The 15,034-nt window shown below is 37.2% G+C and overlaps 1 protein-coding gene across 2 annotated transcripts in view; it reads left to right on the plus strand.

Annotated features, from left to right (window-relative positions):
* The window catches only part of TBC1D8B (TBC1 domain family member 8B), an 83,614-nt gene that overhangs the window by 4,908 nt on the left and 63,672 nt on the right, over positions 1–15,034 (plus strand). For both annotated transcript variants that reach the window (XM_020877937.2, XM_070462209.1), the window contains exon 2: positions 12,455–12,565. In XM_020877937.2, coding sequence (XP_020733596.1) covers positions 12,455–12,565 — 111 coding nt within the window. The remainder of the gene's footprint in view (positions 1–12,454; positions 12,566–15,034) is intronic.

A 15,034-nucleotide genomic window follows, 5' to 3' on the forward strand; every position in this document is an offset into this window, starting at 1 on the left:
CAAGATATTGGAGGTTTATAATGTAAGTGGGAAATTAATATTTGCTGTCAAGTAGATTTCATTCTAATGAAAAAAGAATACTAAGAAGTGATAACACTGACCAACCTTCATTTTTCAAAACCTGCAGGCCTGTTCTTGTCAATCATTCAAAGAGATCTTTGAAGGTAATTTTTACTTAATTTCACCTGTATCAAAATGTCCCAGAAAGGGAAGTGAGCACAGTGTGATTTGCCCTCCCCAGGGGTTACCCTAATGAGATTTTTCTTTTTAGTAAGTCAACTACAAGCCAAAATCCACAAATGCATGAATGCACCACCTAGTCCAGTGATTCCATGTACCCCATTAACCCTATTTCCTTTATCTACTCTGATTCTTTAATATTTTTATGTGTCTGTTCAGTTGTAATTGTTTTATAAAAGCTTTGTCACGTGTAAAATGGGAACAGAACTTATCTTCAGTATCTCATGGCAATGTTTCATGAGTCAAATGGATTTTGAAACTTGTGAGCAACTGATTAAACATTTGACACTCATTTATCTGTTAATAAAGGAATCATTTGTTTAGTGCCATTTTCTCTTTTTTTAATTAATTAATTTAAATTAGAAGATAATTTATTTATAATATTGTGGTGATTTTTGCCATACATCAACATGAATCACCCACGGGTGCACATGTGCCTCCTGATCCTGAACCCCCTTCCCTCCTTCCTCCCCACTCCATCCCTCTAGGCTGTCCAGAGCACTGGCTTTGAGTGCCCTGAATCATGCATCAGACTTACACTTTCCATCTATTTCACATATGGTAATGTACATGTTTCAATGCTATTCTCTCAAATCATCCCACCCTCGCCTTCTCCCACAGAGTCCAAAAGTCTGTTCTTTACATCTGTGTCTCTTTTGCTGCCTTGCATATAGGATCGTTGTTACCATGTTTCTAAATTCCATATATATGTGTTAATATACTGTATTGGTGTTTCTCTTTCTGACTTACCTCACTCTGTATAATAGGCTCCAGTTTCATCCACCTCGTTTGAACTGACTCTGATGCATTCTTTTTTATAGCTGAATAATATTCCATTGTGTATATGTACCACAACTTCCTTATCCATTCATCTGCCAATGGACATCTAGGTTGCTTCCATGTCCTAGCTATTGTAAACAGTGCTGCAATGAACATTGGGGTACATGTGTCTCTTTCAGTTCTGGTTTCCTCAGTGTGTATGCCCAGCAGTGGGATTGCTGGGTCATATGGCAGTTCTATTTCCAGTTTTTTAAGGAATCTCCACACTGTTCTCCATAGTGGCTGTACCAGTTTGCATTCCCACCAACAGTGTAAGAGGGTTCCCTTTCCTCCACACCCTCTCCAGCATTTACTGTTTGTAGACTTTTTGATGGCAGCCATTCTGACCAGCGTGAGATGATACCTCATTGTGGTTTTGATTTGTATTTCTCTAATAATGAGTGATGTTGAGCATCTTTTCATGTGTTTATTAGCCATCTGTATGTCTTTGGAGAAATGTCTGTTTAGTTCTTTTGCCCACTTTTTGATTGGGTTGTTTGTTTTTCTGGTATTGAGCTGCATGAGCTGCTTGTATATTTTGGAGATTAATTCTTTGTACATTGTTTTCATTTGCTATTATTTTCTCCCATTCTGAAAGCTGCCTTTTCACCTTGCTTATAGTTTCCTTCATTGTGCAAAAGCTTTTAAGTTTAATTAGGATCTCCCATTTGTTTATTTTTGTTTTTATTTCCATTACTTTGGGAGGTGGGTCATAGAGGATCTTGCTGTGATTTATGTCAAAGAGTGTTCTGCCTGTGTTTTCCTCTAAGAGTTTTATAGTTTCTGATCTTACATTTAGATCTTTAATCTATTTTGAGTTTATCTTTGTGTATGGTGTTAGAAAGTGTCCTAGTTTCATTCTTTTACACATGGTTGACCAGTTTTCCCAGCACCACTTGTTAAAGAGATTGTCTTTTCTCCATTGTATATTTTTGTCTCCTTTGTCAAAGATAAGGTGTCCATAGGTGTGTGGATTTATCTCTGAGCTTTCTATTTTGTTCCATTGATCTATATTCTGTCTTTGTTAGTGCCATTTTCTTTACCTGAAGAGCAAATAAGGATCTATATTTATACCATTTTTTTCCTAGTAGTTACTTTTCCCATGTTGTACCCGACAATGGTTTGTATAGTCAAAGCTATGGTTTCTCTAGTAGTCATGTACGGATGTGAGAGTTGGACCACAAAGAACGCTTGAAAGTGAAAGTGAAAGTCACTCAGTGGTATCTGACTCTTTGCAACCCCATGGACTGTATAGTCCATGGACTTCTCCAGGCCAGAATACTAGAGTGGGTAGCCTTTCCCTTCTCCAGGGGATCTTCCCAACCCAGGGATCGAACCCAGGTCTCCTGCATTGCAGGTGGATTCTTTACCAGCTGAGCCACCAGGGAAGCCCAAGAATACTGGAGTGGGTATCCCTTCTCCAGCGGATCTTCCCAACCCAGGAATTGAACTGGGGTCTCCTGCATTGCAGGTGGGTTCTTTACCAACTGAGCTATGAGGGAAGCCCTTAGTGCTGAAGAGTTGATGCTTTTGAACTGTGGTGCTGGAGAAGACTCTTGAGAGTCCCTTGGACAGCAAGGAGATCAAACCAGTTAATCCTAAAGGAAATCAACCCTAAATATTCATTGGAAAGACTGATGCTAAAGCTCCAATACTTTGGCCACCTGACATGAAGAGCTGACTCATTGGAAAAGACTGTGATGTTGAGAAAGATTGAGCACAGGAGAAGGGGGCCACAGAGGATGAGATGGTTGGATGGCATCATTGGTTCAATGGACATGGGTTTGAGGGGTGATGGGAGATGGTGAGATGGGAGATGGTGAAGGACAGAGGAGCCTGGCATGCTGTAGTCCATGGGGTCACAAAGAATCAGACATGACTTCATGACTGAACAACAAATTATAGAAATTGATTTGGAGTAGTTTTTGTTCAGTCACTCAGTCATAGCCAACTCTTTGCAACCCCATGAAGTGCAGCATGCCAGGCTTTCCTGTCTTTCACCATCTCCCGGAGTTTGCTCAAACTCAGGTCCATTGAGCCAATGATGCCATCCATCCAACCAGCTCACCCTGTGTCGCCCCCTTCTCCTCCTGCCTTTAATCTTTCCCAGCATCAGGGTCTTTTCCAGTGAGTCAGCTCTTTGCATCAGGTGGCCAGAGTATTGGAGCTTCAGCATCAGTCCTTCCAATGAATATTTGGGACTGATTTCCTTTAGGATTGACTGGTTTGATCTTCTTGTTGTCCAGGGGACTCTCAAGAGTCTTCTCCAACACCACAGTTCGAAAGCATCAATCCTTTGGTGCTCAGCCTTCTTTATTATCCTACTGTACATCCATACATGACTACTGGAAAAACCATAGCTTTGACTAGATGGACCTTTGTTGGCAAAGTGATGTCTCTGCTTTTTAATATGCTGTCTAGGTTTGTCATAGCTTTTCTTCCATGGAGCAAGCATCTTTTAATTTTGTGGCTGCAGCTCCTGTCTGCAGTGATTTTGGAGCCCAAGAAAATGAAATCTGAAACTGTTTCCAGTTTTCCCCCCGCTATTTGCCATGAAGTGATTCAACCGAATGCCATGATCTATACAATATGCAACGATAACACTGCAAAATCAAAACAGTGATATTTAACTAAAATATCAGGACTTAGACTAGACTAAATAGCAGGAAAGCATTTCTTTTTGATCTATTATTGCCCCAAACCCAGAAGTCCTAGCATCACTTGTCTTTCTGAGTGGTGTTGAAGAGTGTGTGTAACTCTAGTTGTCTTTGTTATATTTTTCAAAACATAATATTTGGAGAAGAAATAACCATTTAGCTGGTGAAAGGCCATGCTTCTGGTGGACAGCTGTGGAAGCAGTATGGATATAAAATAGGCTAAAAATTAATAAAATAAAGGGGACTATACTGTTTCCCATGTTGCTGTACAGCTATGACATGGATTTTATATTACTTTTATGTTAGAAAATCTGCCCAGTTTTCCTCCTTTTGCTGCTGCTATGTGAGCACCACAGATAAGAGTAAATCCTAAATGTGATATTACAAGATGCATTCACTCAACAGATAATTACCAAGTGACTTCTAAAAATCAAGCACTGTTTTAGGTGCTACAGATGACAGCAGTGAGCAAAACAAAATCCCCGTTCTCCAGCATTGAAACAAGTATACTATCAAGGGTGAAACAGATCACCAGCCCAGGTTGGATGCATGAGACAAGTGCTCAGGGCTGGTGCACTGGGAAGACCCAGAGGGATGGGATGGAGAGGGAGGCAGGAGGGGGGATCAGGATGGGGAACACATGTAAATCCATGGCTGATTCATGTCAATGTATGGCAAAAACCACTACAATATTGTAAAGTAATTAGCCTACAACTAATAAAAATAAATGGAAAAAAAAATCCCTGTTCTCATGGGGCTAACATTTTAGTTGAGGGAGGCAAATTACTATATGGCTGGTAGCAGTAAACACTATAAAGAAAAATAAGGTATAGTAATAGAGAGGGGAGGGGATTGATAGTTTAGATAAGTGTGGTTTAGGAATACTTCCTTAAGGTGACCTATGAGTAGAGACCAGAGGGACTAGAGTACATGAGCCAAGCAGCTATTGTGAAACAGACTGAATATACGTAATTCTGTCTAGGAATTTCACTGTGAAAAGAAGCAGAGAAATAGGTGGTAGCCGGCTACTGGTTTGGGTGTTGGGTATACAGTGGTAAATAAAACAAAAATAGTTTCTACCCCCACAGACTTTATAATCTGGTAGGACAGACAAATAATAAGTAAGCAAGCAACTATGTAATTATTGGGGTAGTCAGTAATAATATCTGCCTGGTTTGAGTGGCTTATAAATAGTCACACATGAGGAATATTTAAAACTCTGAAAGCAATTTTCCAGGGCCAGATCTGGTATAAAGTATGCTTTATCTAATTTCATGTTAAATGATACCAAGATTTCCTAAAAGCAGTGATTAATATCAATAGGTGGTGTTTTGGTGGCAGAATTCCAGCGTGACATCTGTGGAACAACTTGTCAAAAGCCAGTTTGGATTGTTTTTTTAAATTAAATCAGCCATCTCTCAGCACTAACAAGATCTGGGATGTGGCTTGGTAGAGAAAACTGGGGAGGACGTTGTAAGTGGGAGGAATAATATGCTAGTGCAGAAGCAAAAGATGGCAGTTGTTGGGGACACAGTAAGTACTCCAGATTCACTTATTTGTGGCTGAAAATAGGAAACTCAAGATATATTGCCCTTAGCAACCAGAAGGGTTTGTTGAAGAGCAACACCCTCATCTATAGAAGAGGAAAACCTGGAAAACTGGAGATAGAAAATCAAAAGGACTTGAGAATGAAACCTTTGTTGTTTTTTGTCTCCACTGCCCTTTGAATTCCAGTCTAGATGGTTTTGTTTTTTTCTCTTTCACTCTAGTATAAAAAAGTGAAGTTTTAAAACAAGAAGTAATCACATTTGTTGATTTTTATCCTTAAATTAGTTGCTCTCTTGTTTTAAACTAACCAAAATCATAGCCAGCTTTAGTTCTTCTAAACAATGTTTTTAAAATACTGATTCCATTTGCTGCTACACTTGCTTTTTTCTTTGCCCCTAGGAATTCAGATGTTGTTATTTTCTTTAATTTTTTTAGAGCTACTCTTTTTGTGCCTTGATGCATAAGTCTTGAAGTATATTAAGGTGCTGTAACAATTCTCATATTTCTCTGTTTTAATCTTTAGAAGTATAGCTGTATTTGATGGATAATTCTTACATTCTTTTTTGCCCCATGACATTGTAATCTGCCATTTATGCTCAGTTACTTACCTTTACAAAATTCTAAATCCTTTAATGAAACAAATCTTTATTTTCAGTTAGGGAAGGAAATGAGTGCTTATGTATATCTAGTTTTCAAGTAAATGTCTGTAAAAAATGCAAGGAGAGGGAAAATAACACAGAATTATTTTTATTAACTGTTTTCTAAAGCTTTTAGTGTAAAGTTGGCAGCTTTCAAAATGTCAACTATGTCTATTGGATTATTGTAAAAGAAGAGTTCGCAATCTTGTTTTAAGGACTTAGAACTGGCAGCAAAAGCAGTAGAAAGAGGAAGACCTGTGACCTTTACTGAGAACATTACTTTCTCCTATTTGAATGTATTTCCTACTGAGTTTACCAGTTAGTTTGTTCATCAACATTTAATGAACCTGAGATTATAAAAAATTCAGTAAAGGTTTGACTTTGTAAACCTGGCAACTGAAGACAAGATACAGAATCCATTATAAAGTTTCGACAGTCATTTCTATGGCCAAAGCTTATAATTGAGTGTTTTACTTAGAATGGAAATTAAATGTTCTTTGTATTAGGAAGTGCATTTTAATAACTTCTGCAGCTGGAGCAGTGTTGCCTTACACAATGTCCTCAATCCAGTGTACAGGCAGAAAAAGCCACTTGTCAAAGTGAAAGTGTACTAAACTAACACATTGATAATGAGCACCATCTTCAAGCTTTGGCTATTATATAGCGTCCCTTCCTCCAACACTCAGCCTACTTGTTCGTATTATTATTAACCTAATGTAAGAAATAAATGTTTATCAAATTTGCAGGTGTCTGAAAATTGAAAGTGACAGTTAATACCACAGATCAGTTTTCTCAATACTGACTGCATGTTAGATTCAACTAAGAACCTTTTTAAACAAACTAAATGACACTGGAGTATCTATGGGTAAAATTATATGATATTTGGGATTTACTTTAAAATACTCTAGGAGGGAATAATGATAGAAGATTGGCAAAATGTTGGTAATTACTGAAGCTATGTCATGGGCACATAGAAGTTTTAGTTTATTATTCTCTTTTTGAAAATTTTTATAAAACACAGTTAAGGAAAAATAGAATACCTGGGCCCTACCCCAGATGAATTAAATTAGAATCTTCAGGCTTTAGTGGTTTTAGTGAGCTTGCGTAGTTTGTAAAACTCCTCCAGGGCTTACCTGGTGCCTCAGTGGTAAAGAATCTGCCTGCCAATGCAGGAGACATGGGTTTAATCCCTGATCGGGAAGATCTCACATGCCTTGGAGCAACTAAGCCCTTGTGCCATAACTACTGAGCCTGTGCTCTGGAGCTAGGGAGCTGCAGCTACTGAGCCCATGCACGCTAGAGCTTGTGCTCTGCAACAAGAGAAGCCACCACAGTGAGAAACTCTCAGACCACAACGAGAGTAGCCTCCACTTGCCGCCACTAGAGAAAAGCCTGTGCAGTGACGAAGACCCAACCCAGCCAAAAATAAAGTAAATTAAAATAAATAAATCTTTAAAAAAAACTCTCCCAAATGATTCAAACTTGCAGTTACAGTTGAGAATCACTATCATGGAAAATAAAGTCAAGATTCAGATAGATCTGGACAAGTTAAAAGCTCAGTTGAAATCAATGAGATAAAATTTAACATACGTAAATGTAAACTGCATTTATGTTTTTTTTTTAAATCAGCTGTATAGGACAGAGAATACTTAGGTTGGTGCTTGTGTTTGTGAAAAAGGTCAAAGTAGGTTAATTATCACAAGGTTAGTATGATGATAATATGACATCATGACTAGAAAGCTAGTATGATCTTTGACAGCATTAATAGAACCATGTAGCCTACAGTATAAAAAACCTGCATTTGTTCAGATCTTATTCATATTCAGGTTTGAAAGACACATTTTATGAGACTTTGACAAATAGGTATGTTAAGAGAATAGCAGAAGAAATAATAAGAGACTCAGACAATCTCTTTACAACAAACAGATGAAAGAACGAGGTATATTTTAAGCCAAAAGATGAGAAAAATAAGCACAAGGAGACAAGAGAACTATAATCATATTAATAATATTTGAAGGCCTACCATATTGAATAGAGCATATATTTTGTATGGCCCCAAAGTTGCAAAAGTAGTATTTATCCTAAGGAAGACCATCATTTTCTATTTTTTTAAAGTGTGTAAGAAATACTTTCATTTTTCTATCTTAAAGGTTAAAAAAATGTTCATTTCAGAAAATATGTATAGCTGTGGAAAAGAAAATGACCACCCATCATCCTGCTGCCCAGAGATAACCACTGTAACCCAGATTGGCTACCTAATGTATGTGGCTCAGTGCAAAATGAAAATGCAGGGGAAAAAAGAAAGAAAATGTGCAGGGCTCTATGTTAAAAAAATTAAGAATTTAAAGATGTAACAGCAGAGTATTAAAGCAAGCATGGGGCCCTTCTGGCATGAGGCCCTATGGACAGGTCGTAAGCTTATGAAACCAGCTTTAATTGTATAACATCTAGAAATTTACAGTTCACCCTGAACAAAATGGAGTTTGAACTGCATGAGTCCACTTTATGTGGCTTTTTTCCCCAATAAATACAACAGTATTATACAGTCTTCAGTTTGTTGAATCTGCGGATGTGGAGCTTCAGACATGGAGGGCCGACTATGAATTTATATGCAGTTTTGACTTGCGTGGGGTTGACTCCACTAACCCCTGCATTGTTCATGGGTCAATTGTAAAAATATTTTAGAAATAAGTTTCTAATTAGTAGAAATTCCCACCAATGCAATTGGCTGCCTTGGGAGAACTCTGGAGTTAAAAAGGGAAAAGCTAGACTTCCTATCAGGGATACTATAAACTAGATGAATGTGTCGGTGGTTGGGCTATATGACATGCTAGGATATTTTTTCATCTCTGACATCAATGGTGCTCTATCTCTATCCATCCAAAAATAATTGGTTCATGAACAGTTCATTACCTACAAGTTGTCTGTTTTTTAAAATCATAGAACCTTGCTTTTTGTTATCTTGCTGTATCATTTAATAAAAAGTATTTCATATCAACTGTGGTGATGGTTTCTTTCATAAGTTTGTTGCTACTTATATGGCAGAGTGCTATAAACTGCACAGACCTTTAACAGGGTATAGAACATTACCTTACTCAGTTATAGACATTCAAAAAATGATTTGAGTTTCTTGATATTTTTAACTCTCTTCTTATGTCCTGCAGCTGACAAACAGTATTCTTTTCCCAATTTACTATTGCTATGCATGCATGCTAAGTCACTTCAGTCATGTCCAGCTCTTGCGACCCTATAGACTGTAACTTGCTAGGCTCCTCTGTCCATGGGATTCTCCAGGCAAGAAGACTGGAGTAGGTGCCATGCCCTCCTTCAGGAGATCTTCCCACTCAGGAATCGAACCCATGTCTCCTGAGGCTCCTGCATTGCAGGCAGATTCTTACCTCTGAGCCATCAAGGAAGCCCATTTCTATTGCTATAGACCTTCCCATATGTAGGCTGATTCATGACCTTGGATGTTCAGGCTCTCAGATGATAAACCTCTGTGTATATGGAAAAGCAACCCAAAGTTCTCTGCTCATTTTCTTGTACTTCTAGAACCCAGACTTTGGTACATATTAATTCCTGAATGGCTTGCAGGGACTTGATGATGATTATAGCTTAATGAGCTGGAAGACTTCCCCAAGGGATTTGAAATGTATTGCACTAGCTTCCAAATTATTTGTTGCATGGTTTTGCACTAGCTGCCAGATTTAAAGCACTTACCAAAACTGACCAATTTCCTTTTTGCATAGTGTAAAGCAGTTATAATCTTGCAAACACTTTTGTTGCAAAAAAAATTACCTTTCATGCCAGTGATTTTGACTACTTTGTCCCCAGTCTCAAACTTTCTATCAAGGAACTAATTTTTCTTATGTTACTCAGGAATAATGATCTGTAGTCTCTCCTTTCCTTTCTGCCTCCTCACACATCCACACTCCCATGTTAACTTTCAGCTGAGCCAAACTTTTCTTTACCTCTTTGTTCTTTTTCCTGTTCTTCTAATACTGCTTTTTCTAGTGTATATGAAGAAGGAAATAGACTTTGAGCTCCTTTTCTTTGAAATGTGGCAAAATGTGCAATAAATAATTTTCCTTGCAAATTTGCAAAAACTTTTTTGAAAGCTTTTGCTGTTTTTAATGAATGCTTTTATTTGAACTCCTTATTTTGACAGTTTTGTTAAGTCATTGCATGTTTATTTATATAAACAGGCATTCATATACATGCCATTTTTTCAACCTGAAGATAGTTCCCTCTTTTGGTTTTCTTTCACTGCCTCTTTTATCTTTAGTATTTTCACTTTCCCATCTTCAAAATGAAAACATCCTCCTTTTTTTCTATTTCCTGAGTAATTTCAGTTATGTTGCTCTGAAGAGGCTATCTGCATATGTTTAACTCCCACTTTTCTTTTTCACCAGCTCCCACTTTTCTTACTTTATCCCTAATCTCTTAGCCAGATCTCCAATTTCTCACAGTCACTTTTTCATACTGAGAGTGATCGACTTATTTTTCCTTTTATCTCCAGCCAATCAGTAATTCCTTCATTAGTTGACATAGAATCACTTCCTATGTCTCGCGTCTTCATTCCCATTCTCTCTTCCCCCGTACCGTCTCTTTCATAATATTTGTCTGGGTGTTCATATTTCTTTTTCTTAGTCTTCAATTCATATTACAACTTTTTCATATCAGATAATTGCTTTTTTCTAAGCTGCACATGTTGTGATTGCCAAAATCTTCTAAGACTGACCTCTAAGACTGCTAATTGATATGCTGCATTTTGTGACCCCTGTTTTTACTTTTTACCAGTTCCTACATCTCTCTCCCACCCTTTCCTTTCAACTGAGCCAAGTTTCTCTTTATTTCTTTGTTTTATCTTCTACTCTTCTAATTTACTTCCCTCTATGCTTATAATAACTCCCTACCTCACATCTGCCAATGTACCTATATTCTCATTCAAATCTTGCTTGAAATCTTAACTCCCTTTAAGTGGGTAAAGGTAGGAAAATAGCCAAAGGCCTGTTTTATAGTTGTTATTTTTTTCTCAAGTTTGTATGCTAAATCAAAGAGGAATGCCTCATAAAGTAAAAGCAACACTCAACCAGTCAAAGCTTCCAGAAAAGAAAGGTTGATTTATGTTTCTCAGCTGTCTCACTGATACAGTTAAGTCAACAAATTTTGCTCCTGAAAGTTAGGGATAGAAACCTAGAGGTAGAAGACATGGTTATTGTCCTCAGGGAATTAATAATCTAAGTAAGGAGGCAAAATTAATATACATGAAGTACTTAGAAAGTAGCTGTAATAACTAATCTAATCATCAGAATGCTGGGTTGTATCATACAGACTTTAAGTGCTGTGTGTAATCAGAGACAAGGGAAGGCATAATTGCTTGGGGTTGCCAATGAAGATTTCATAGGGGAATTGGGTCTTGAAGAAAACATAGAATTTAGATTTGCCACACTGGGCTACAAGACTTCCATTAACATTTCTAGGTAAAAAAGAGACTTGCTTAGCAGAGACTTTTTAAGTTTTTATTTATTTATTTATTTTTGGTTGTACTGGATCTTTGTTGCTTTGCATGGGCATTTTCTCTAGTTGCAGAGAGCCCAGGCTACTTTCTAGTTGCAGTGCCCAGGCTTCTTTTGTTGCTGAGCATAGACTCTAGGGCACATGGGCTCAGTAGTTGCAGCTCTCCGGCTCTGGAGCACTGGCTTAATTGTTGTCTCACGAGCTTAGATGCTTCATGGCACATGGAATATTCTGTGACCAGGGATAAAACTGGGGTCTCCTGCATTGGCAGGTGGATTTTTTACCACTGAGCCACCAGGGAAGCCCAGACTTGCTATGCAAAGACTTTAACTGAGAAATTAAGAAAACAGGAAACTTATTCTAGGAGGAGTAAAAAATATCAGATAATTAAATTGAAGCTAAATAATCAAAACCTTGAATTTGAAATTGAGGAAGTAAATGTTAAAAAGAAAAAATCTCCTTTAAGCATTTAAATTAATCAAGATTTTTATCTTGTTAAAATTCATTGTTTTTCTTATAGTATTAGCTAACATTGAGTCTTTTACTATGTGCTAAACATTGTGCTAAGTGTTTTATGTGTAATAATAACTCATTTTATCTTTCCAACAACCTTTTGTGGTAGGCTCCAGTTTTACCCCCTTATTTTATAAATGAGGATGAAGAAAAGGTAAGTACAACTGGGTCAAGTTGACACAAGTTAGTACTAGGATTCAAACCTAGGAAATCTCTGATACTAGAATCTACATTCTTATCTGCTCTATACATAACCTTGTGAAGGAGGTAAATAAGTGCTGCAAATATATCATGAGGTTTAGACAAATAATAATAATAATAATAATAATAATTATTATTATTATTTTATTGAAAAATAATTTTTAAAGCACTACTGACATGGGAACACTAATCTCTTCATCCCGATTGTATTTTGAGTTAGAAATTTAAAAAAATATCCATTGGTTGTTAGTCGTGTGAAGCAATATTGATTTTATCTCTTGTAAGATCCTTGTTTCAACAGTCTCTTTATTACAACAGGACTTTTGGTTGGGACTCTTGATTCAGTCTTAGACTCTACTGCAAAAGTAGCTCCATTTCGCATCCTACATCAGACACCAGATTCTCAAGTTTACCTGTCAATTGCATGTGGTGAGTATGATTTTTAAAACATAGAATTCAAACAAATAAGGATCTTAAGAAACTGAATATTTAAATTTATTTATACTCCTCAGTTTTTTTAAATTAATTTTTATTGGAGTATAGTTGACTTAGAAATAGAGTCACAGATGTAGAAAACAAATGAGGTATAGGGGAGGGTCAAGGATAAATTGGGAGATTGGGATTGACATATACACACTACTATATAAAATAGATAACTAATAAGAACCTACTGTATAGCACAGGGAACTCTACTCAATACTTTGTAATGACCTATATGGGAAAAGAATCTCCCCAGTTGTTTTGATTTAGAATTGAGTTAAATGTGCAGCTCTACTTTGAAAGACTAGAAAAATATCTATTTAAGAAGGATTTCAGATTTTTTTTAAATCCATTAATATGTGAGACCTGAAGCATGTGTTCTGGCAGTGTTGATTCTGAGCAAATTTTGGTCAGTGCTACTGCTAATCTGACTCCTTTCTTCAAGTCACCTTTCCTGCTTAACCCAACTGCTAGGAAGATGAGAACCTCCCCCATGAAGTTCTTTGTTTCATCTCTAATAATGCAGATGAGGAGAATCAAGCCCAAAACTTAAAGGCTGATCTCTAAGAAAATATAAGCCTGAAAACCTGAATAAGGCATCATATCCTTGAAATATGAAAGGATAACTTACACGTAGTGCAACATATTCATCCATGAATAAAATGCATCCATATTCAGGTGGTTCAGATTCTTCCACATGTATCTATTGTGGTAGAAAAGGAATTAGGATGATTCTTCTTAACATAGCAACTCAAAATTAAGAAAAAATACAGTGACAATTGTTAATTCTTTAATGATGCCATTACAATGTTGGTCTAAATTAGAATCTGAGATTTATGTTTTTTTTAATGTTGAAAGGTTGCCTTTTTCTTATTCTTTCTCTCTTCTCCCTCTTTTTTTAAGTAGATATACTTAAATACAGAAACATGTGAATTTCTGGACAGTTCATGTGTGTGAACGTATAGCATACAATTAATTTTTAAAACTGTGTGGCTTGGTTTTTGCATCTCCCCCTCAGTTTCCTTTAGTGTTTCTGATGAGTGTTTTCTCCTGACTGTTTCAAATAGAATACAATTTAAACTAAATATGGAAGATATTATACTTACTGGCATCATGAGGCATCTATAACCTCAACTCTAAGTTGAGTTGGAAGAAATTATATCCTCACTTCTTTAAAAAAAAAAAAAGGATGATTATACAACTTACTTCCCAAATTAACCTGATGCAGAAACACAGTGCATGTGTGTTCAGTCACTCAGTCATGTCTGACTCTTTGTGACCCTATGGACTGTAGCCTGCCAGTCTCCTCTGTCTATGGGATTCTCCAGGCAAGAATATGGGAGTGGGTTGCCATTTCCTCCTCAGGGGATCTTCCCGACCTAGGGATTGAACCTGCATCTCCTGCGTTGGCAGGCAGATTCTTTACCTCTGAGCCACCTGGGAAACACACAGAAATATAGTAGTTATCTATTAGTGAAGCTTCTTTATACCTAAAGGGCCACAATAAAGGCCTTAAAATTTCCCCGTGGCTTTTATTTGTGGTTCATTAAAGAAAGTTATTACACATGGTATGATGACTTGAGTAACATGAATATAGTTCTAACTGATCTGTAGGAAATAGGCAGTTTTAAAAGTGTCAGTACTTTTTAAAAAAAAATTATTTTTGGCTGCCACTGGGTCTTCGTTGCTATGTATGGGCTTTCTCTAGTTGCAGTGAGCAGGGGCTACTCTTCATTGCAGTGCAGACTTTTCATTGTGGTGACTTCTGTTGTTGTGGAATACAGGCTCTAGGTGCGCAGACTCAGTAGTTGCAGTGCGTGGGCTCAGTAGTTGTGAGGTATGGGGTTAGTTGCTCCGACGTATGTGGTTAGTTGCTCCGACGTATGTGGAATCTTCCTGGACCAGGAATAGAACCCATGTTCCCTGCATTGGCAGGTGAATGAATTCTTAACCACTAGACCAGCAGGGAAGTCCATCAATAAATTTTTTAATGTATCACTCTCCATGTGTCATAAAACATACTTAGAAGTCAGGATATTTCTTTTGAGTGAGATTTGTATAATCTACAGTGCTGGGGAGATCTTAAAGCTATGTTGGTTTGGGGGGAAGTTGATAGATATTAAAATGTTCTTCAAACCAAAGCAACCCAGAGTTAAGTGTAATACTGACTGTCAATGCAAGTACTCTGACCCTCAGTAAACCACCTAACCTTGATTCAGCAGATCACGGGATTTAACCTTGCTATAGGATTTCTAATCTCTTTCATAAAATTTCTGTAAGTTGACTAGGCTTTTTAATGAAAGAGTTGACTGAGAGAAGTCTTCATACTCCTGGGAGTTGCCACAGTTGAGATCCATGTTTATGCAGTGTGCATAGGATTGTCATATGCATGCTATTTTCAGTCACACAGGCACAGTG

The sequence above is a fragment of the Odocoileus virginianus genome, unplaced genomic scaffold (assembly GCF_023699985.2).
Source record: "Odocoileus virginianus isolate 20LAN1187 ecotype Illinois unplaced genomic scaffold, Ovbor_1.2 Unplaced_Scaffold_1, whole genome shotgun sequence".
In the NCBI taxonomy this organism is placed as follows: domain Eukaryota; kingdom Metazoa; phylum Chordata; class Mammalia; order Artiodactyla; family Cervidae; genus Odocoileus; species Odocoileus virginianus.